We start from the raw sequence: 23,492 nt of genomic DNA, 5'->3' as shown, positions 1-23,492 counted from the left end.
GCGCAACCAGCGCTGCAGGCCCACTAGCAGCATTTGTATCCACAAGCCCCGGCACTCCTCGTGCACTTTACTGGGGACTGACAGTAAACCAAATAAGCCAATCGTGGAAATCAATTACACATACGCTTTTAAATGGGAGCACTTGCACTGCGGCATGGATTGGCCGTGGCGCAGTGCCCTGAGCATCGAACACCAGCAAAACATCTGAGGCACATCAGCAAAAAGTGGAAGGGAGAGTCACGCCAAGGTGCCAGGTCTAACAGTACCTATTTGAGCACAGTACAATTGGATCACGCAAACAAGGGGGTGAACCTTCTACCTCTATGTCTACTCTAGTTAACCCATCATTTAAAACATCCCCTGTTCCATCATCAATATTGCAATTATTCTTTTTCTTCAAGAACATCCCAGGGACATCTGTCACACCCCGTTAGCCATTTTTCTGTAATAAGTCAATTACATCATCCCCATTGGTCTCACTCAAGGTATTCACTGGTCGGTGGCTTAGATGTAAGAATAAGGCTACAGTCTTCTATGAGTTCTTCAATGCGTGGCATTACACAGTTCTCTCCCGCATGTTTAGGTACTTTAGTGGCCTTCTTTGATTTTCTCCTTTTCACCCGGGTACTGATACCGTCTATAACACCCTCCATACATTTCCTCTTCCCCATTGCAGTTATCCGTATTAACACAGTACCTTTGTAAGTGATGGGGCGATGCAGATTTATATGGCGTGGCCCTGCCCTGCCTCCTCCTGCCCCGGACGGCCACAGACGGCCCGCCCTCTGCCCAGGCTCAGCCCGGCACCGCCCGCGCGCGTCCCGCGGGGCGGGAGGTGTTCAAAGTTCTTATGGCGCCTCCGGGCGCGTCGGGAGCGCCACGAGACTGCGACCTCCCCGGGGCTGCTGGGTGTTGTGGTCCGTTGTCCGGGACTACAGCCGTTGCCCTCACGGCACAAGGTTGGTGGATGGACGGCAAGGATCTGTGGCCGTTTCTCTCACGGCGTGCTGAATTCTCCGGTGAGCGACTCCCAGAAGCGCTCGGCGCTCGAAGTTCTTATGGCACCTTGGGTGCGTCGGGAGCATCACGTGACTGCGACCTCCCCGGGGCTGCTGGGTATTGTGGTCCGTTATCCGGGACTAAAGCCGTTGCCCTCACGGCACAAGGTGGGTGGATGGGCGGCAAAGAGCCATCAAGGATCTGTGGCCGTTTCCCTCACGGTGTGCTGAATGCTCCGGTGAGTGACCCCCAGGAGCGCTCGGAGCTCGAAGTTCTTATGGCGCCTCCGGGCGCGTCGGGAGCATCACGAGACTGCGACCTCCCCGGGGCTGCTGGGTGTTGTGGTCCGTTGTCCAGGACTACAGCTGTTGCCCTCACGGCGCAAGTTGGGTGGATGGTCAGCAAGAAGCCGTCAAGGATCTGTGGCCATTTCCCTCACGGCATGCTGAATGCTCCGGGGAGTGACCCACAGGAGCGCTCGGCGCTCGAAGTTCTTATGGCGCCTCCGGGCGCGTCGGGAGCGGCATGAGACTGCGACCTCCCCGGGGCTGCTGGGTGTTGTGGTCCGTTGTCCGGGACTACAGCCGTTGACCTCACGGCGCAAGGTGGGTGGATGGGCGGCAAGGAGCCGTCAAGGATCTATGGCCGTTTCCCTCACGGCATGCTGAATGCTCCGGTGAGCGACCCCCATAATTAGTACTCTTGAGAATGTCGTCTTTATTAGACTTTTCTTTGGAGAAAAATAAATATATTTTATCAAGTTTCAAAATAATTCTCTCTTCTTTTCTCCCAGATATTGAAAGATCAGGACAACCAGGAAGGAAATCCACCCCTCAATATATATATATATCGTTTCCAACTCCTGCACCTCGGCCTTGGGTGCCAACGTTGACACAGGTACAGACCATGAAATACGCGTAAATGGTATGAAATGGTGTTTTTTATTGTCCCATCGTCTCCAGCATGACGCGTTTCAGCTACGTCACTGTAGCCTTGTTCACATGACAGTTAGAACCAATGGTAGTGTTTAAATAGTGAGTGCAATCACTAGGCGGGTCGTTAAGCGCATAAACATAGAAAACATATCTTAAAGTGCAGTCACATTTGATGTGGATATCATATGGAAGTGCAAAAGAGCAAATTACATATGAAATATATAATCCATAGACAATCGAATTAACAAATAATCCTCAGTTGCAAAATACTATTTAATAAATACAAAACCACATATTTAAGGACTTGAAATATTTCGATTTCATGACCACAACATGAGGGTTTGGACTACATGGCATAATTAAATGCCCTTAATACAAAAATGTTTCTAATGCGCTAAAGTTAAGACCAGCTCAAAAGGACTTAAAGTGCTAGTGCAAGATTATATGAATGTGCAAATCAGTGCTTAGTGCAAATTACAGTGAAACTTGGATAAAAGATATTAAAATCATCATATACCATTTCCAAACTAAAAAATACAAATCGATTAATGGAAGCACTGGTAGAAAACCATGTTAAAAATCATTATAATGTTGATCTACACGTTAAAAGGTTGAACCATATATTGTTTACTTTTGGTTTCAGGTAAAATATTTAATCTAATTATCATGGCATTGAAATCTAAACTTGGACTGCTGGTTACCACATAAATCTAAATATTCCTCAAGAAAAATGTTTCCTATTATGAGCAGGGTTACTGGAGTATAATATAATGCCCAATATGGACCATAACCAGGAAACAGGGATATTGTCGGGAGTACCAAAGTAAGAGATGGCCACTGAAAGCAAATATAAACGATCCCACAGAACTTGTATTGGATTCAATGATGATTGTTAGATTAACTAATGCACCGTACAAAAGCTTCAAAAAACCTTTCTAATCCATTATAAAAAACAGTGCAGGTCTTTCCGTGTATTCATCCCTCTTGGAATCCTGGTATCGAGTAATAGAATGTATTTACTTTCCAACTGTCTTAGTTGTCTTTCCCTATTGCCTCCCCTGATGTTTTTGGGTACCACATCAATGATAAAATACTTCAAATCATTGAAGTTTCACTTATGAACCAGTCCAAAGTGGCGCGCCACTGGATAGTTTTCATCTGAGTTAACAATGGCTCTCAAATGTTGGAGGATACGGTAAAAAGCTTGTAACTTAGTACTGCCAATATATTTTAGCCCGCAAGTGCATTGTAATACGTAAACCGCAAAATCAGTGCGCCACGTGTATAGCTCTCTGTATTGGCTTGGAGTCAAATGCAGAGTAATACTCACTGGTGTTAATGCCAAATTTACAAGCTCTGCATGATATGCATTTATGAAAGCCTGATTTATTAGATAGCCAGTCTTTAGTCAATGTTGCTTCAGGACTAGATTTAACCAGGGCATCCCTCATAGAGGGTGCCTTCCTGAAGGTGATTGATGGCTCATCTGGTAGCAGTGGGTCTAACCTGATATCACTTTTGAGCAGCGGCCAGTGTTTTTTCAGTATCCCCCTCACTTTCCTTTCCTCAGTGTTGAATGTAGTGATGAGGCTAATATTTTCCTCTATTTTGTTGGGCTCCTGGTTATTCTTGCTCTTGGAGAGGTGTGGCTCACTGGTTAGAGGCGGCAGACCCGGAAGCAGAGACCAGCCCGGGACCAGGGTTCAATTCCCGACGCGGCAGGGTCGTGGACCAGGGTCAGTGGACTCAACAATTCTCGCCTCGGTGCCTACTCTAACCAGGGATCACACTCGGCAACTCTGGGCATTAAGCTTGCCTCATCTCTACAACGGCCCCCCACAGACGCCGGGGATGCCTGGTTTCACCTTGGAGATACCCAGAAGGGACCATCTCACAGGGAAAGCCAGGACGGGTTCCCCAGCTGTCTTCAGCGCCAGGACGCTCACGGGCAGCTGTGCGCTTTACAAGTCCAACACATTTACATTTACATTCACATTACTTCCCAACAGTGAGGCATTCCTCTCTACTTAAACTGTTTGCTCTATCTCTAGACTTGTGTAATTACTTGGGGCAATAGCCTCGGGCAAGAAATCTATTGTACGCCTCATTTTGGCATATCTCCAAATCCAGGTCTGACCTACATTTCCTTCGCATCCTAAGGAACTCCCCATATGGGGATGCTCCTGATGAGGTGGCCTGGATGAGAACTGCTGGCGTGCAGGATCGCGTTACCTGCTGTTGATTTCCTATGCAGCCGCGTCTGAATCTTGTTATCACTAATATAGATCTCTACATCAAGAAATTGGATCTGACTAGTACTTATTTGTGATGTAAATTGTAAATTTAGATCATTCTCATTAATAGTGTTAACAAAATTGATGGCTGATTCATGAGTCCCTTTCCAAATCATGCATATGTCATCAATAAAATGCCAAAAATGGACTATGTTGTCCGTAAATAGGGGACTCAGTGACCCCCTGAGGACATGCTCCTCCCACCACTCCACATGTAAACATGCGTAGGTGGGGGAGAAGCATGCCCCCATGGCCACACCTCTTAATTGTTGGTACACTTCCCTGTTAAACAGAAAGTAATTGTTATTTAAGCACAGTTGTATCATCCTAAGTAGCATGATATTTAACCCTGGGCGAAGCACTACGCTACGCTCGCGGAGTTTGCGAAGTTTTCGCAACTTCGCACTACGCGAGCTGCACGTAGCACAGTGCGAACATGCGTAGTGCAGCGTAGCGTAGTGCAGCGGTCATTTTTTGCTTGTTCGCGGTCCTGAACGTCATGTTCGCGACCGCGAGCAAGCAAAATGACATCCCGGCGAGATTCTCAACACGAGGAGGTCAGGTTTCTCATTGTGAGTGGTTGCGCATGCTCGCGACCGCTCTCAATGAGAAACTACCTGTTTGCGTTGAGAAAGCTGCCGCTCAAGTAATAATCTACTCGAGCAGCAGAAAACTACAGCTCGCACTGTGCAAGATGCCGTTTTCAATGTTTGCACAGTGCCGGATGCTTGTCCGCACTGTGCAATCATTGAAAACGCATCTTGCACAGTGCGAACATGCTACTACGCAGCTCGCGTAGTGCTACGTGAAGTTCGCGTAGTGCGAAGTGCACTTCGCGTAGCTTCGCGTAGCGCTACTTCGCGAACTACGCCCACCCTTAATAATATTATGCTGTCTATAAACAATACTTTGTTTATCTAAAAAGTACTTAATGGCATTGAGCCCATCTGCATGTTGGATGCTGGTATATAAAGTGCTAATGTCAAGAGCAATGAGTACAAAATCAGTCTCCCATTCAACCTCTTTAAGTTTAGAAAGGAAGTGTACAGTGTCTTTAGTGAACGAAGGCAGTGCTTCCACAATATAGGAAACGGTCCACATATTTCGAAATTGCTTCTAATAAGCTGCCCTGGGCTGAGATGATCGGTCGCCAAGGTACAGGGTTAGTTAGCTTATGAATTTTAGGGATGAGATAGAGAGTGGGTGTGACCGGATAGTCATTTTTCAGGAATGCATGTTCTTGTTTGCTCAGAAGGCCTTCTAGTTTCCATTGGTTCAGTTCTTTGTGTATATTATCTTTCAAACATCTGATATCATTAAATGTACCTTTTCTGTAACAAGTCAAACCACTGAGGTGTCGCTGTGCTTCCTCTATATACAAAGTACGTGGCCAAAAGACTGTGTTACCCCCCTTAACAGCTTTGTTGATTATTGAGTTACTTCTGAGTTTTTTCATGAGGTTGCTGTACTGTTTTTCCATATACCTCATTCGCTTAGCCTTTCTAGTGTATATATATATATATATTTGCCGCTGGTAATTGTTTAGTATTTTTCTATGATTATATTTGGGGAATGGTTTGTCAGGGAAGACATCCATCTTATGTTAACTTTCCTATCCCGTCACCAACTGTACACATTTTCTGAGAAGCCAGCAAACAGTGGTTTCTCCAAATTAAAACTTCATTAATTGTGCCTGAGAGAATGTAGTGAACTCTTAGGTGCATTCACAACGGTCAAGCATAACCCCCCACCTCTGAGACCTCCATTGACTCCCAATCAAGAAGAGGTGCTGCTTCAAACTACTCACCCACATGTTGAAGGAACTCCACAGAATAGGACCAACCTACATCAACCTTCCACCAGCCCACCAGACAACTCCACTCACCCCACCTAGCCCTCTCACACATCCCACGCATCCACTGAGCCGGAGCTGGGGGCCAATTTTTCTCTTATCTCACCGCCAAGTCCTGGAAACACTTGCCCTTCCACCTCTGGACCACCACCACCCTCACCGACTTCAGGAGAGCACTTAAGACCTAGCTGTTTGACCAATTCACCCCACCTCAGCACCTGTGTTACCCCCTGGGGTGATAAATTGCACTCTACAAATCCTGTTTGATTGAGTGATATGACCTATTTTCTAGAGGTAAATATATTCCGAATAAAAGATGTACATTTTCTTTTTCAGGCTGCTGAACGTAATTCCCTTTTCTAATTTTACTGACTTTTATGAGAGGAGAGTTGCCCTAGCCTGATCACCTCTTGCGTTCCACCCTCCACCCTTACATCTTCCTGACCTTCCCAGCAACCAAGCAGGTACCTGGGCTAGCCGAGGCGCATGGCGGGACATCTCGTATTGACAGTGGTCTCCTGGCATTCTTCTCCTCTTAGCTGTTTCACTCATCTGGGGTTTAGTGGGGACGCCTCTTTTCACGGTGTCTTCAGATTTTTCTTCTGTCTCCTCTTCAGCATCTTTGTCTGACCCACAATGCATGATACTCCTCAGCTATTTGCTGTGGCCGCTCTATTATACGTGCTTCCAACTTTTCCAGGGGGTCTACTGGGATTTTAAAGGGCCCGTCCTCTCATCCTTGTGTTGGAACTTCCTCCTGTTTCTGACTTCCAGATACAAACACAAATAAAGAACTACTTGTCCCAATCTCTGTTGCCTGTTTTCCTACCATGGGCTGTAAACAGAAAAGACCAGATTCCAGGTGAGTGGTAGTGACGGGGACATACCATGGAAAATCACCCATGCTATCGTCATTTTCTTGTTCAGGTGTCTTGGGGTTTCGACCTAACTCCCCCCAAAAAAATTCCAGCTCAGGGAAAAGGGGAAATCTGGACAGAAAATCAGTGTTATAAGTTTACTTTGCAATGTCATATTTCAAATTTAAAGGTTGCAATGTGAAAAACAAGCTTAAAACTCTAGAATTGTCAAAGGAGCATGGTCCGTATACAGAGAGAAGAGTTTCCCTTTTCGATGATATCACAGTGTTTCCACTGCCCATTTAATGGCTAGGCATTCTTTCTCCATGAGTGTTCATGGGGAAAGTTTTTTGACTTTTGAAGAGAATTGGTACTTTAACCCCATCATCATTGATTTCAGCTAAGACTGCTGCCAGTCCAACCTCCTTTGCATCTGCTTGTAAGATGAAGGACTTTTCAAAATTGGGAGAGGTCAGTATTGGACTGGAGGTATTAGCAGTTTGGAGAAGTTGAAATGCTTCACTGGCTTTTGATGGGGGGTTCTGAAGATCAATTGACTACTTACTTCCTTTTCAGTCAATCGATAATGGGTCCTGCTATCTCTGTGTATTGGGGTAAAAACCGTCTATAGTACCCGAGAATGCCCAAAAACTAACCCTGGGTGGAGTTCATAGAGTTCGCGGAGTTGCACTACGGGGAACTCAGTGAGTACAAAAAAAACTCTACCAATAGAAAAATGCTGTTCAATCATCATGAACGGCACCATGCACAGTGCAAGCGGTCCCTGCTTTCCTTTTCTGCCGCTCGGGTAGATTTTTACTCAAATGGCAGCTTTGTCAAAGCGAACTGGCTGTTTCTCAACGTGAACGGTCGCGAGCATACGCGACCACTCGTAATGAGAAACCTGACCCCCCCCTGCGTTGAGAAATCTCGCCTGGAGGTTGATTCTGTACACTTGCACTCGCCAACTTCAAACGAGGAAAAATCTCATCTGGGAGGTTGAATTTCCTCGCTCATGGTCGCCAACTTGACGTTGCGAGGTAAAAAACTCCGCTCAGCTGTACGGAGCAGAGTTTTTCGGAACTCTGTGAGTTCCACGTAACGCGGAGTGCGGAAAACTCCACAAGCTCAGCGAGCATAGAATATTTTACCACCTAGGGTTACCTAAAAATACCTTACTGCTTTTATAGTTATAGGTAAGAAGGTATCTAGGCTAGCACTTAATTTCTCTTCCTAGGGTCCTAACATCTTATTGCCTAAGGCATACCCTAGGTATATAACCATTTTATAACCTATTCTAGATTTCTTTGCATTACTGTGTAATATGGCTTCTCGTAATTCCTGAATAATGTTGTGAAAATGATCAATATGTTGTTCCCATGCAGCACTAAATATAACCTAATCATCAAGCTAGGCCGATGAAGAAGATAGATGATTTTGTAATACTTTATTCATTAGTCGTTGAAATGTGGCTAGAGCTACATGGCACCCAAAAGGTAAAACTGTAAATTGAAACAGCCCATCAGGGGTGGAGAAAGCTGTTTTCTCCTTCCTGATCTTCTTTTCGGAGGGGTACTTGCCAGTACCCTTTTGTGAGATCTAGTGTGGTGAAATATTTGTCTTTTCCTAACTTTTAGATTAGCTCATCTATTCTTGGCAAAGAGTAGGCATCAAATATTTAAATAGCTTTTGCTGCCCTGAAGTCAATGCAAAATCTGATTGAATCATCTGGTTTGGGAAACAGGACTATGGGTGATAACCAGTTGCTTTGGGACAGCTTAATTACAACCACCTGTAACATGATTTCTATCTCTTTCCTATTGGAGTATCCAAGTTCAACTGGAATTCTGTATGGTTTCTGTTTGAGCACAACACCCTTTTCTGTCTGAATGATGTGTTTGGGTAAATAGGTTTCCCAGAAGATTGGAGAACACAGATGAAAAGGGTTGCAAAACTGGTTGTAAGGAGACTCTTTGTTCCTCTATTAAGGCTTTATTTATAACCAACCTCCCCAGGGTAATTTGAAGGGGTGTTATGAGTTGTCCTAGATGTGATGTTTTCAGTAGCATGCCTAAATACTTTTTAAGGAGTTGTATGAGATAATTTTGTTTTTTCTTAAGGGACATTTGCAAGCGATAGGTAGTGTTACCTAGTCAGGCGACACTTTTATATGGCGCCTTTCATTCAGAGTTCATTTCCTGGGATGATGTGGGTAGGAGTACTAACACCCAATTATTTACTTTAAAATGATGCCAATTCTGTTATAAAAGGTATTATTGAGGTCAGTGTGAGCTAATTCACAGAGTTTGCTTATCCTAGACTTAAACTGTTTTGTATAGTCTAGGAGGCTCCCTGCTTCCTCCCATGTATCTTTCTCCCATACCTCCTTAATGAGGAGTATGAGGTTGTCTGCCATATAGACCACATAGAAGTTCAAATGAGGAACAACCTAGACTACTTTGGTCTTGACCACATATTACAAAGAGCATGAGATGCAAAAATGTATCCCAGTTTTTTCCATCCCCACTGAGCATTTGTCTTCAGGGTGTTAGGGTCCCATTATATATCTCCACTAATTCATCTGTTTGTGGATGGTAGACTGATGTGTTCATGTGAGTGATGTTTAATGTCTTACACACTTGTTTCATAAGCTGGGAAACAAAGGATGTCCCTTGACCTGTAAGGATCTCCTAGGATCTCCTAGGGAACCCTACTCTGGCAGCTAACTTTATTAAACACTTGGAAATATTTTTTGTTGTAGGTGCCCCTATTGAAAAAGCTTCCGAGTATCACATATAATAGTCCAAAATGACTAATACGTATTGATTCCCTTCACTAGATTTTGGGAGAAGACCAAGAAGATCCCTTCCTACTCATTCAATTGGGTACCTGATGATAGGGAGGTGTTGGAGTGTTGGAGTGGAACAGGACAGGACAGGGGTTGTATTGATTCTTTCTTTGACACACTTCACACTCCTGGCAATATGTTTTAGAGTTCCTGTATAACCAGCCATTAGGTGGGAATGAGAAAAATCATTATCTCAATCAATTAATCAGAGTCGTGCAAAACGCGGCTACTCACCCGAGAGGGTCTCAAGGTGCCGGGGGCTGATCAGACTTGGTGGAGGATCATTGGAAGAGCCAGGTCCTTCCTGAATTGTGTCAGGGATGATGTTTGCCTGATGTTGAGGGGCATGGAGTTCCTTGTCTTGGCGTCGAGAAAGGTGAATGATCTTCTTCCGGTTCTGGTCTTAAGGATCTTAGGGATAGAGGTGAGGGTGAGTTGGAAGGATCAGAGTTGTCTGGTGGATATGTGGAATGTGAGGCTGTGGTTCAGGTATGCTGTTCCTTTGTTTTATAGGGCTTTGTAGGTGTTAGAGAGGTACTTGAAAGTGACTTTTTGTTGACTGGGAGCCAGTGGAGTTGTCTGAGGTGTTGCATGTTGTGGCTGTGGGGGGATGTCGAGGACCACTATGGCGGCAGTGTTTTGGACATACTGTAGTTTATTGAGCTGTTTCTTTGTAATGCCGGCAAATGGTGTGTTACCATAGTCAAATCTGCTGGTAATAAGTGTGTAGGTGACCGTCCTTCTGTATTCTGTGGGGATCCATCTGAAAGTCTACATAAGCAGACAGAGCGTGTGGAAGCAGACTGAGGAAACCGCATTGATTTCGCAGTCCATCATGAGCAAACAGTCCAGTATGATGCCAATGTTGTGTGTGTTGTCTGTTGGGGTGGGGGAGGTGTCCGAGGCAGAAACAGTGGGTCCCAGGATGAGAACTTCGATCTTGCCCAAGTTGAGCTTGAAAAAAACAACAAGTGATGGACTGAATGTGGATCAATGTCACACACTCCCCCAGTCAAAAGATCTGGGCCCAAATCCATCGTTTTTTGCACTCCACACCACCCTGGGTCAGATAATGGCTTTATGCAAATCAGCTCTGACCCTGTTGCCCCATGGGAACAGTCCAGTCCGAACTACAACAGCCATATCTTTCCCAGACCGGAATCAAGCATCCGAGGACCGGACCGGTTTCGAGGTAACACCTCTCTTTAGCCCGGCTAGCTTGACTCCAAGTGGTGTGGAGTGCCTGGGACCCACGTCTGGGCATCCCCAGCGCACTTAGGGCGGCAATTGCAAAAAACAACAAGTGATGGACTGAATGTGGATCAATGTCACACACTCCCCCAGTCAAAAGATCTGGGCCCAAATCCATCGTTTTTTTGCACTCCACACCACCCTGGGTCAGATAATGGCTTTATGCAAATCAGCTCTGACCCTGTTGCCCCATGGGAACAGTCCAGTCCGAACTACAACAGCCATATCTTTCCCAGACCGGAATCAAGCATCCGAGGACCGGACGTGGGTCCCAGGCACTCCACACCACTTGGAGTCAAGCTAGCCGGGCTGAAGAGAGGTGTTACCTCGAAACCGGTCCGGTCCTCGGATGCTTGATTCCGTTCTGGGAAGGACATGGCTTTTGTAGTTCGGACTGGACTGTTCCCATGGGGCAACAGGGTCAGAGCTGATTTGCATATCGCCATTGTCTAACCCAGGGTGGTGTGGAGTGCAAAAAAAACGATGGATTTGGGCCCAGATCTTTTGACTGGGGGAGTGTGTGACATTGATCCACATTCAGTCCATCACTTGTTGTTTTTGCAAGTTGAGCTTGAGGCAGCTGATTTTCATCAATTTTGTGATGGCCTCTATTCCACTGTGGAGGCTAGTTCTGATTGTTGAGGGTTTATTGCTGAAGGAGAGTATCACCTGGGTGTCATCAACATAGGAGACAATGTTGAGTCTGTGCTTTCTGAAGATGGCAGTGAGGGGGGCCATGTACATGTTGAAAAGGGTAGAACTTACGGAGGAGCCCTGGGGGACTTCACAGCTGATCTTTGTGGGTTCTAAGAGGAACCATGGTAATCGTGCTCGCTGGGTCCGTCTAGGGAGGAAGGAGTGGATCCAGTCCAGAGCCCTGTCATGTATGCCGGCGTTGTGGAGTCTAGGGATTAGGGTGTGGAGTGAGATGGTGTCGAAGGCGGCTGAGAGGTCAAGTAGGATGAGGGCTGCTGTCTCACCCCATTCAAGGAGGGAGCGATTGTCATGTGTGGCAGTGAGGAGTGTACTCTCTGTGCTATTGTTTCCTCAGAAGCGGATTGGGCGGTATCCAGGACGTGGTTCACTTAGATGAACTCGGAGAGTTGGTGTTGATGGCCTTCTCTTTGACCTTGGCGGGGAAGGGGAGGAGGGAGATCGGTCTGAAGTTCTTGAGGTCTGTCAGCTCTGTGGATGGCCTTTTCAGCAGGGGGTTGATCTCAGTGTGTTTCCAGTCGGCAGGGAAGGTGTTGGTTCCAATGGAGCAGTTGATGGTGTGGTGGAGCTGGGAGGCGATGTCGGCAGCTTCTCTGTAGAAGATGCAGTACGGGCATGGGTCCGTCAGGGCCCCTGAGTGGATGCCCTTCATGGTTTTGAGTATGTCCTCTGTAGTGAGTAGGGTCTAGCAAAGCCTGGTCTGTTTAAGGGCAGCTTGGGTGTCGGCTTGGTGGCTGTGTGGCAGCCGGGTCTAGGGTGTTTAAGCTATCATAGATCTTCCTGATCTTGTTGTGGAAGAAGGTGCCAGGTTTGTTGAAGTGGTCTTGGGATGGGCACAGCCTGAGGTCTCACTGTTGGGCCTAGCAAGTTCCTTGATGAAGGCGGAGAGTTCTTTGATGTTGTGTGCGTTGATGTTGATTCTGTGGTGCTGCGGGGGCTGAGAATCTGGGAGTCAGGTATCATGGGAGAAGGACACTAGAGGGGCGGACCTTGGGGGATTGCAGCAGCAATGAGGAAGAGGGCAGCAAAAATAGGACAAGAAGGAGGAAAAGTTAAAAAGCAAAGAAGCCAAAGGAAGCAAGAGAATAAACAAGGTGGATGCAGAAAAATAAAAATAAAATGGAGAGACTGACAGAAGTAGTGAGAAGAGGAATAGGAGGGCAGTCAAGCAGCAGAGCTGTGTCGCCTGACTCAGGAAGCCCTCAACTAATATCGTGGGATGACACTTTAAAAGCAAAAAAGAAAAGGGTGTTGGAATAGGGTACCTGTGCACATCTAAATAAACCAATGTCTCCACCCCTCCCTATCACGCATTGCAGACTGAGTCAGTTCAACAACTTGGGAAATGCTAACAATCAACATATTACATCAGGTAGCCTGCCTCCAACTTACCCCTGCATCCAGAGTCAACTGAGGTGCACACCCCGAATTCAACCTAACTTTTACACACCCCACTACATACACGTGTTTTACCTGCGTTTACTGGGTGTAGTGAAAGATAGTAGTCACAGAGGAATTATAAAATAGAGGCATGTAGGGCACTCACCATATCGCAGGTGACAAGTAATTTGACCTGTCCTCACACTTCTAATGATGCTGCCACCATTGCCAGCCTGGAGTAATGCGAGGGAATTGTTGGTGATAGTCACACTCGCTATCAAGGGCTCACTTGGTGTTGTCCCCTCAGACTACAGAGGCTTTCATTTGAATTCAATCTATTTATATCGGTCTTCGATGTCCATGCATGATTGTTCTTTTCCCTAAAGCCAAGCCAAAAATTTGCTGGGGAGTAATCTAGAACCATACCGGTTACCGTCGAATCTCAACAAAGATCATATTCAAAGCGCATGAGAATTCCTGATAACGGTAATGACTAATGTGAGTGAACTGAGATTAGTCGTCACAGATACGTCTGCGTTCAGTTTGTGAATCACACATTGTTTTCCTGCTTCTTTCTTTCCAGATTTACTGAGGAGGGGAGGATGGAGACTAGAAACCAAAGCCAGCCAACTGAATTCATTCTTTTGGGATTCTCCTTTCCATCCCAGATGGTTTTAGTGTTTTTTTTTGGGTTCCTTGTAATTTATCTGGTGACCATCATAGCCAATGTCCTCATCATCGTAGTCGTTAAAACAGATTCTCAGCTCCACTCTCCCATGTACTTTTTTATTTGCAACTTGTCCTTTTTGGATTTGTGTTATTCATCAACAAACATCCCTAAATGCCTTGTAGGTTTTCTCTCTGAAATAAACCACATTACATTTGTGGGATGTGTTATCCAAATGTACTTGGGTATCTCCTTGGTTGACACCCAGTGCATCCTTCTGGCAGTAATGGCCGTAGACCGCTATGTCGCTATATGTAACCCGTTGAACTATCAACGCTTGATGACGAAAACTACCTGCATCGTGCTGTCCGTTGTTGTGTGGACCTGTGGGATGCTACTTGCCACCGTTCAGGTATCTTTCACAATGAGAGTGCCATTTTGTGGGTACAAGATCAACCATGTTGTCTGTGAATTGGCTGCTGTCTTACGTCTATCATGTGTCGATACCCACTTGGTTGAAGCTGTGATTTTTGTGATTGGTGTTGTTGTCCTGATGGCTCCTCTCTGCTGCATTACCTTCACCTATTTTCACATCATCTCCACCATCCTGGGGATTGCAACAGCTTCTGGTAGACGCAAAATGTTCTCCACCTGTAGCTCTCACCTAACCGTGGTTATCATATTCTTTGGGACCATCACTGTGATGTACATGAGACCGCGGTCAATGATCTCAACGGAGAAAGAGAAAGTCATCTCCCTCTGCTACGGTTTAGTGACTCCAGCTCTTAACCCGCTCATCTACACTTTACGGAACAGGGAGGTGAAGGGAGCTGTGAAGAAACTGCTCAGCAGAGCCAGACCCTGTGAAACCTGGACTGCTCTCATGTGAAAAGTCTGAAAGAAGATCATTTCTGCTTTAAATGTTTGGCATTCTGGGAAATTTGACTTTTCAAGTTGTAGGATTACAACACATTGATACTAACGTAATCCCATTCAGATCCCCACAAGGCCTCTGCTAGATGCTTTAGGGGAAAGGATATATTTCTACCACAGCCTCCAGCTTTCCCCCCAGAGGGACGTCAAAGAGAAACCAGCATTTTCTGGGCTTCAGTTGTATCTGTTGGGGCCTTTTAATTCTGATGTCCTGAGGTTACCTCATCATGAGACATCGGTGAATTGTTGGCTTCGCTGTTGTTATCTCATGTAATTTCTGGAATTTTATGTTACCCACGTAGCTGTTTTTAATGGTTTTGTGTTTTTGTGCTTCAAAATGGATTTGCAGATGTTTTTGTACTTCAGTGCTGAAGGTTAGATTTGTATTTCATGTAATTTCACACAATTGTTCCAGAATTTGGTAGAAGCTTATAAAAGACATACGCAAACTTTGCATTGCCCTGCTTATTAGCCACAAATACCAAGTAGATTCTATAAGGTTTACTCATGCAGGTGGGTGGGCTAGAGACTCCAAACTCACTGCGAGCACAATAACACAATAAAACTCAATAAATCAACATCCAGCCAGTGCTTGGTCTTTTAAAGAGAAAGTGTTGGACTTGGCCCTTTTCCCGGAATTTTTTTGCTTCCCCGAATTCAGGATGTCCCCCCTTTGTAATGTAATAGTATAGGCCAGGTGAGGTTAAAATGCCCAGGGTAATGTTAAAATCAATACTAGGTGCAGGTGCCCTCTTCCCTCAACATGGCTGCCATAGGCCCCTGCCTTGGAAGCACCTATGCCCTGGGTACCTGGGGTACACTGTTACAGGGGCCAATAGGGTGAACCAGTTCCAATTTCATAATGCACCTCATGTGCATTGGCATTAATTTAGAGAGAGAACAGCAGGCTGTGGATCTGATTAGCAGGCCCACAGCCACATTAAGTCATAAACCAGTGAAGCAAAAAGCAATAATTTGGGGTTATCATAGGATAGCAGACCCTACTCTCCTACAGTGAAGAGCTGGCAGAAGCCATTGAAGTAATTGGCCTGCATCCACCTTTTTCTGCCCCGATGCAGGGAAGCCCATCACTGTGATGATTGGTCTACCCTGGCTTTTGGCTGGGGGGGAGTTGTGTTGGACTTGGCCCTTTTCCCGGAAATTTTTTGCTTTTTTGCTTCCCCAAATTCAGGATGTCCCCCCTTTGTAATGTAATTGTATAGGCCCTGTGAGGTTAAAATGCCCTGGGTAATGTTAAAACCAATGCTAGGTGCAGGTGCCCTCTACCTTCAACATGGCTGCCATAGGCCCCTGTTACTGCAGTGTGGTCTTGTTAAGGCGCATTCTAGTTGCCAGGAGATGGCAGGGACTCCAAACATTGTTGCCATTCCAACCTGCCTTGCCTGCCCACAGTTAGAGTAGGGAAGCTCCTGGCACCTTCTAGAATAGGGGCGGAGACTAGTTTTGCCGCCTTAGAGGGTGGTCACCTGACCTGGGCCTATAAAAGGAAAGGGAGGGAAACTTTCCAGTCAGTTGGGGCATCACTGACCTGGTGGACCCACGCAGGAGATTTAGGCGGTAGGGCCTTGTCAGGGACTTATGCCACTGAGAGTGACAGGGCTTAGGTGCTGCCTCTTAAGTTGAGTGAAGTGCCCTGAACTAACCCACTGATCTGGCCCGGCGAGAGGGGAACCCAGGGACCATCTACAGTGACCTGCAGAGGAAGCCTGCCTGCAGCCCCCAACTCAACCCCCCTTCAAGTAACAAGAAACAAGAAACTGATATTTACAAGGGCGCAAAAACCATCAAGCGCCAAGAAGAAGAAGTCTAACTGCTACAGGACTACTGGGGATTCACCAGGTATCGGACTGTGCTGCATTTGCCCCCCCTGACGTCAACTGGGCCCCTGCCCTGTCCTGCCTAACTCCCCTTGACTAAACTACCTGTCCTGCATAAACTGCTTAAACTGCCTGTTGGCTAAGCGCTCTCTTTCCTTAGCGCTAGCCCCCTGAACTGCCTAATTTACCTCAGCTTGCTGAACTGGACAAAGCGCTGTGCCCCAGGCGCTATCGCTGCCCAGCGCTGTCACTCCGATCACCTGCTGTAAGCACTGCTGTCATTGCCCCCGAGGCGCTGTGTTACCAGCGTCATTGCCAGAAGAGCTATTGTGGAAATTGCCCAAGCGCTATTCTGCTAGTGCCCGGGGAGAAGCGCTGAATCCCTGCACCCTGCTGAAGCACTGTGGCCCCCTCTGCGCTGGGACTGTGTGGTGACTCACCCCCCCCCACTCACCGCCACAACCCGGGGCTTTTAGGGCCTTGTCCATGCCGTGGCGGCCGGCGCTCTCTCGGTGGCGCCGGTGCAGCTTTCATCACCCCCCTCGGCGGCCCTCGGTGCCAGGAGAGGGCCGCGGCAACATTCTTCGAGGCCGTCCTAGGCCCGAAGCCGGAATAGAGCACCACGTGACGGGGGCACGTTCGAGACCCCGCCCCCACCGCGCTCTCATTGGCCCAGGGGATCGCTCCCTAGCCCGCCGCGCTGCCATTGGCGGCCGGCTCCACGCCCCCCCTGGGGCAGCGACCTGATTGGCCCAGCACTGGACAAGCCGGAATCAGCCCGAGTGCCCACACGGAGGGGGCCTGGAGGAGTGTGAGTCCCCTCCGTCCAGCGATAATAGCGGCGCGGGGCCCCGTGTAGCCATGGCGAAACAGGCCCTACCCAGGGGGGGCTGCCTCATCACGCGTAGTGGGCTCAGAGGAGTCCCGAGCCCCTCCCCGCCTACATTACCACCACAAGGGGCCCGGAGAAGGCCCGAAGAGAGGTAAACCCCCGGGGAGGAGGGCGGAAGGCCGGAGGAGGCCTCGGAGTTCGCCCCTCCCTGGGGAAAGCTGGTAACTGGGCCCGTTGGCCCTAATTGTTCACAGAAGGCCCCTTCTGACTTGGGACTGGGCGAGAGGCCTCAGGAAAGAGTGAGGGGCTGCCCGATTAGATGAGATTACCCCTGCCTGGGGTAAGGTTGGATCCTTTAGCCTTATACATGGCTTATTTTGCCTTCTGAAGTGCCCATTTTAGCCTGATTTGTAGAGATCTGCTTATTCCTCCGGGAAGTGATTATTAACATATTTCCTCTGGCCTAAAAAAATGTTGGTTTACCTGATGTCGTCATGAAATGTTTATTGTGGGGTGAAGGGCTCCCTGCTTATTTAGTGCAATGGTTTATGAGTACCTACCTTTAACTAATGAAATGCCCACTGTGCTTGTTGAAATATTTAGCCCTGCGTAGGGGTCTGTTACCATTTTCTCTAAAGGTGGCTTGATCCATGATGAAACGTTTAATGGGTCAATACTATTATAAGAAATATTTCTATTGATATAAGGGGATGTTCATTCCTGCCGGATCGTGATAAGCTGTTATCTTTCTGATCCTTACTGGAAGTGGTTCCTCGAATGTTATTCCGGCCTAAGGAAATGCTGATACCGGCCTAATTTACATTGGCCTGCCTATCTTACTAAAAGAAATGTTTTGCTTATGCCAAGGAAAAGTTTCATATGCATGAGCCAACTTTATATGTCTAATGAAATGCTTTACCTAAGGTCAATGGAATGTTTTACCCTTGCGTAAACAAATGTTTCAATCTTAGCCTTATGCATGGCTTAACTTGGCTACCGAAGCCGTTCACTCCAGCTAATTAAATGTTTTACTCCTGTCTAGGGTAGGGGTTCCCGAATGCCTACAGTGATATAGGAAATGTTTTATTCCTGCTAACTGGATGGCTAATTGACTGTCGTTGTAATGAATTCCTTGCAGGGGCGGGCTTCATAAGATGTTATTCTAGCTGAGGAACTGTTGCCCCAAATGCCTCAAGTGCTATACTGCAAGGGTTGTTTACTAATGAAATATTTTACCCATGCTGGAGGCAATGTGCAAACTTACCTGATGATATGCTGGTTATACCTAATGAAATGGTTATTCTTCCATAGGAAAATGTGAAGTAAGGAGATGCTAATTCTTTCATGAAATGTTTATTGCGACGTGTTATTGAGATATGTTAATCTGACTATTGAACTGCTCCCTTTTCTCCCCTCCTATGAAATGCTGTAATGAGTAATTGATACGGTGATTTTCCACTCCTGAACCTTAATCTTATATTAAAGTTATTTGATTTTTAATCAAACTCACTGGAGTGGCGTCAGTCATTGCGTGCCTTTTATTGTCTCAGTGGGTGTGTGCTGTGTAGTCACTTAACACCTAAGCTTTCGGGTGCCTACCTGCTCGTGCCAGGCTACCCCCGGGGAACTGGCGACCCCAGTTCCTACATTGGTGCCGAGTGGTGGGAATCAGGACCTGTGACTATACAGCACCCTCCAGTGAGACGGAGTGCGCCTCAATTAGACTGGACACCTATCGTGCCTGCAAGCATAGGTAATTGCCCCCACTCTCTAGCCTGTGTGTAGAGACCTGTTTGTCCCAGAATTGTTACCCACGTCCTAGGATCTTTCCTTGATTTTTATCTGGGTCCCCACCTGGCAAAATGGAGTTCCAGCTGGCCAAACTGCCATGGGAATTTTGTCAGGGGATGGGGGTGCCAGTTGGGCGGAGAGCCGCAAAGGGAGAACTTTGTACCGCCTTGAGGGCAGGGGTAAGGGCCCACCCAGAGGGGAGAGGGGATGGGGAACAGGAGGGATAGGTCACACAAGGGGAGGCGGCTGCTCCAGAAGGACTAGACCTACTGAACACTGTGATGAGTGGAAATGTGTTGCCGGGAAGACGTTCCGGGACAGGCAGTAGTGTATCTAGGAGGAGTTCGTCATCCAAGGTGTATGAGGACAGGAGGGAGGAGAGGCGATTGAGATTGGAGCTTGCCAAGCTAAAGCACGAGAGGGAGAGAGAAAGGGAAGATAAGCAGTTTGCAATGGAGGAAAGGAAATTGGCGCACGAGCTTCCGCTCAAAGAAATGGAGCTGAGAGCCTTACAATTAGGTGTGTCAAGAAATTCTAATGGTGGCAGCGTACCCGAGGTTCGGGGGAGTGATCCTGAAGGGAATGGTGCAGGGATCTTCCGACCCGGCGAGGCGGGAGAGGTGAGGAGTAGCCCAGCTAGGTCCCAGGATAGTGTGAGGGTCGTAGGGCCTCACATTCCATCCATAGGAGGGAGTGAGACGGGGAGGTGTCCCGAGGTGCCCCAACCGCAGTCACAGGGCCTGGAGAGTTCTATAAGGGGACCCCAGGTTGGGAGCCTAGGCTGTCCTGTTGGGCCTTCCAGTAAAGGGGATCCCCTCGTGCCAGGAGAACCCAGAGCATCAGTGTTGGACCCGGCCTCATGGCGTGGTCCTACCCCTCCCGCATGGCCCTCCACAGAGCCTCGGGCGGCTCCTCCGCCCGATCCTGCACGCACCAACACTACCGGTCCGGTTACCATCACGGGCCACCACACCGGCCTGACTCCATCGTGGGCCCATCACGTCCTGAGCACGAGACCTCGCCCGACTCCATCTTGGGCCCACCACATCACGAACACGTGGCCTCGGCCCCGGCCCAGGCCCCAGCGAAGCCCCGACATTGAGGCGCCAAGATCTACCCAGGTGGTCGAGTGGCCACTCGACAGATCCCGGAGGAAGGGGAGTTTTGATGGGCCTCCAGCCATCCCCAGACGCCTGGTATCGATCGCCCCCGGCATCCCTGGGTGCTGGCTCCACCCCCCTGCTGGGAGTCTGGACACCATCTTCCCGGCCCCTCTGGCCCCCAGGCGCGAGGGTCCGGACATCAAAGGACTCCAGTCCTATATCTGGGCCAGCCCCGGAGTAGGACGTCAGTTATATCCTGGACTGGAAAGCCCTACTGACGCTGTCACGGCCGACACCAGAAGAACTCATTTTCCCTGTAACCCGAGGATACCCTGAGAGCCTGCTGGCACTGCCGTGGCCCTCCTTTGCCGAACCATCTGGAGAGCCTGCTGGCGCTGCCACGGCCCACCTTTGCCGAACCATCTTGAGAGCCTGCTGGCGCTGCCGCGGCCCACCTTTGCCGAACCATCTTGAGAGCCTGCTGGCGCTGCCGCGGCCCACCTTTTGCTGAACTATCTTGAGAGCCTGCTGGCGCTGCCGCGGCCCACCGTTGCCGAACCATCTTGAGAGCCTGCTGGCGCTGCCGCGGCACGACCTCTCGGAACCCCCGGCTCGAGGATTGAGAGCTGTGCGCAGGGTATCCCTTCCTGCACCCCAACCGGGACTGTCCCGCTACCCTGACCCCTTTTACGAGACTTTACAGACCCCTCGATCTACTTGTATATATCGCTGAGAACCAGCAACCTTTATTTCCTGATAAAGCTTACGAACTCGACCTCTGGTGTGGTGTCCATTTGTAGTATTGTGGTTACTCTGCTGTACGATCCTAGGAGAGGGCCCTCACCCAGGAGGCCTCTCAGTAACGCTCAGCTACTTCTTGATGGAAAGGTGGACCTAGGGGTGGTCAGTCAGACATCTTCTGCCTCCCCCGGGGTCGCCTTTCTAACATTGGTGGCAGGCGACGGGATCCGAGCCGACGCAGATCGTACAGAGAGTAATTCACTCACTACCGAGAAAAACACACCGCGACCATGACTACTCAGGAAACCAGACCGACTGCGGAATTCCAGAAAGAAAAGATGGAAGATTACAGCCACAAGGAATTAAAACAATTCTGCAAGGACTTAGGCATCGCTACCACGGGCCTCAACACCAAAGAGGACTTTAAATTGGCCCTGCAAGCCTGGGCGGACGCCGATAAAGCGCCACCCCAGAATGAAGACAACCCGGGCAGGAACGGACGCCCGGAGACCGACGTGAACCCAGCGGGGGAAAGACCCGCAAACCTAGACACGGGCCTCTCCCACGAAGACGCCCGAGAACGAGAGAGGAACCGGCTCCACGAGTTGGAGCTCGCCCGACTCCGACAAGAAGGAGAGATACAGCTGGCATAAAGGAAATTAGCCCTCGAGCAACTACGGCTGGAAGGAGACCTAGAGGAAAGGCGAAGACAAAGAGACCTCGAAGAAAAGAAACTCATGCTCGAGCATGAGCGCGGCCTCAAAGAACTGGAAATTAAGGCCAAGACAAACGAAACCGGCACCGCCGGGGGCAAGACCTCACCCCCGCCGGTGGACACGAAGGTGCACATACCCAAGGAAGTCGTCAAAGAATACTATAAGAACGACGACATCCAACAGTGGTTCAAAGCCTACGAGGTCGCCATGACCGCCCATCGAGTACCCCTCAAAGACTGGGGCGCCGGCCTATGGGGAAAGTTCATCAACGAGGGGAGAGACGCCCTGCTAGAGCTCCCCGACGCCAAGATGACCTCGTACGAACACATGAAGACCGCCCTCCTCACTCGCTACGGACTCACCCCCGAAATGTACCGACAGCGATTCCGAGACTGTAAAAAAATCCCCGGTACCACTTGGGTGGAGTACGTGAACTTTTACAGCAGAGCCTTCGAAGGGTGGATCAGAGGCTGCCAGGTCACCACCTACCAGCAGTTGGTCGACCTCATTCTATGGGAACATCTTTCCAATAACTGCTTCATCGAACTCCGGCAGCACCTCCTCGACAGCAAATTGACAGCCACGAAAACTCGCTGTCGAGGCGGATCGATGGGTGAGCACCCGAGTTCCCCGGAGTCCGATGGGAGACTACGGCCGGGGATCCCCGGGGAACCACCGACCACGAGGCGGTGGAGGAGGCCAGAGCAGGGGCCGAGACACCCCCACGGGGTCATCCCCTACCTCCACGTCGCCATCCCTGGGTCAGAGGGGGGGCCCCCCAGCAAGACCCGGGCCCCGCCCGAATGTTACGTGCCACAGATGCCAGCTACAGGGCCATTATGCGAACGACCCTCTCTGACCGATGAACCATCGACCCGGCACCACCGGTCCCCCGAGCCGCCAGATCCCGGCCGCCGCCCTGAGTGCAGAGGGAGGCGAAGAAGAGGGCGACGACACCGAGCAGGCCGAGTGGGAGCCCGCCGCTATGATCTTAGCATGCCTGGGTGATCGAGACATGATCCCCCGAGACCCGATCCCAAGTAACACCCAGAAATACCGCCAATGGGTCACCATCAATGGACGCCGGGCCGAAGCCCTCCGGGACACTGGAGCCAGCGTGACGGCGGTCCGCTGCCACTTGGTGACCCCCGAACAAATTCTTCCCAACGTCTTGTGCCCAGTACGGTCGGCGGACAACTCTGAGAGTTTGTGCCAGATGGCCCGCATCCCCTTCGAGTGGGGAGGGGTGTCGGGCATGCTGAAAGTGACTGTCCGAGATGATGCCCCCATGGACTGCCTCCTCGGGAACGACCTGGAAAGTTCCCGCTGGGCCGGCGTAGAACGGAGAGAGCATCTGGGGATGCTAGGCCTTCCCGAGTGGGTCCGTGCGACCACCCGCTCCATGTCCGCCCGAGCCTCCACCCCAACGGAGGTAGCCCCGATCGAGGAGCCGGAGTGGCCCGCACCTCCACCGCCCGCCGTCCCCGAGGACGCCGACCCTGAACCCGGCCCCCAGGGGCCCAGCCATGAAGAAATCACCGAGCTCGGCCACCTTCCAGAACTAGCTCAGTGGCGCCAAGAAGGTGGCCCCACCCGCGAACAATTCCGACAAGAACAGAGCACCTGTCCCTCCCTCGAGGGACTTCGACGACAAGCCGCCACTCAAGCCGCTGGAGACCCTGCGGGGTCCCACTGGGTCTATTGGGACAACGACCTTCTCTACAGTGAGCAGAAGATTGCC

At 49.2% G+C, this 23,492-nt stretch overlaps 1 protein-coding gene across 1 annotated transcript; it reads left to right on the top strand.

Moving 5' to 3' along the window:
* The first annotated feature begins 13,732 nt into the window (after positions 1–13,732).
* Positions 13,733–14,686, top strand: LOC144763099 (olfactory receptor 2K2-like). Its single transcript, XM_078648395.1, has one exon. It carries the CDS (start codon positions 13,733–13,735, stop codon positions 14,684–14,686), a length of 954 nt encoding a protein of 317 aa, XP_078504521.1.
* Positions 14,687–23,492: the final 8,806 nt, after the last annotated feature.

This window comes from Lissotriton helveticus, chromosome 6 (assembly GCF_964261635.1).
Source record: "Lissotriton helveticus chromosome 6, aLisHel1.1, whole genome shotgun sequence".
Lineage (NCBI taxonomy): Eukaryota > Metazoa > Chordata > Amphibia > Caudata > Salamandridae > Lissotriton > Lissotriton helveticus.
Note: the sequence above shows the minus strand (reverse complement) of the source record. Positions and strands in the feature narration are given on the sequence as shown.

Bases quoted from the DNA above. Each gene is read 5' to 3' on its own strand.
- LOC144763099 (XM_078648395.1), top strand. From the start codon at position 13,733: ATGGAGACTAGAAACCAAAGCCAGCCAACTGAATTCATTCTTTTGGGA.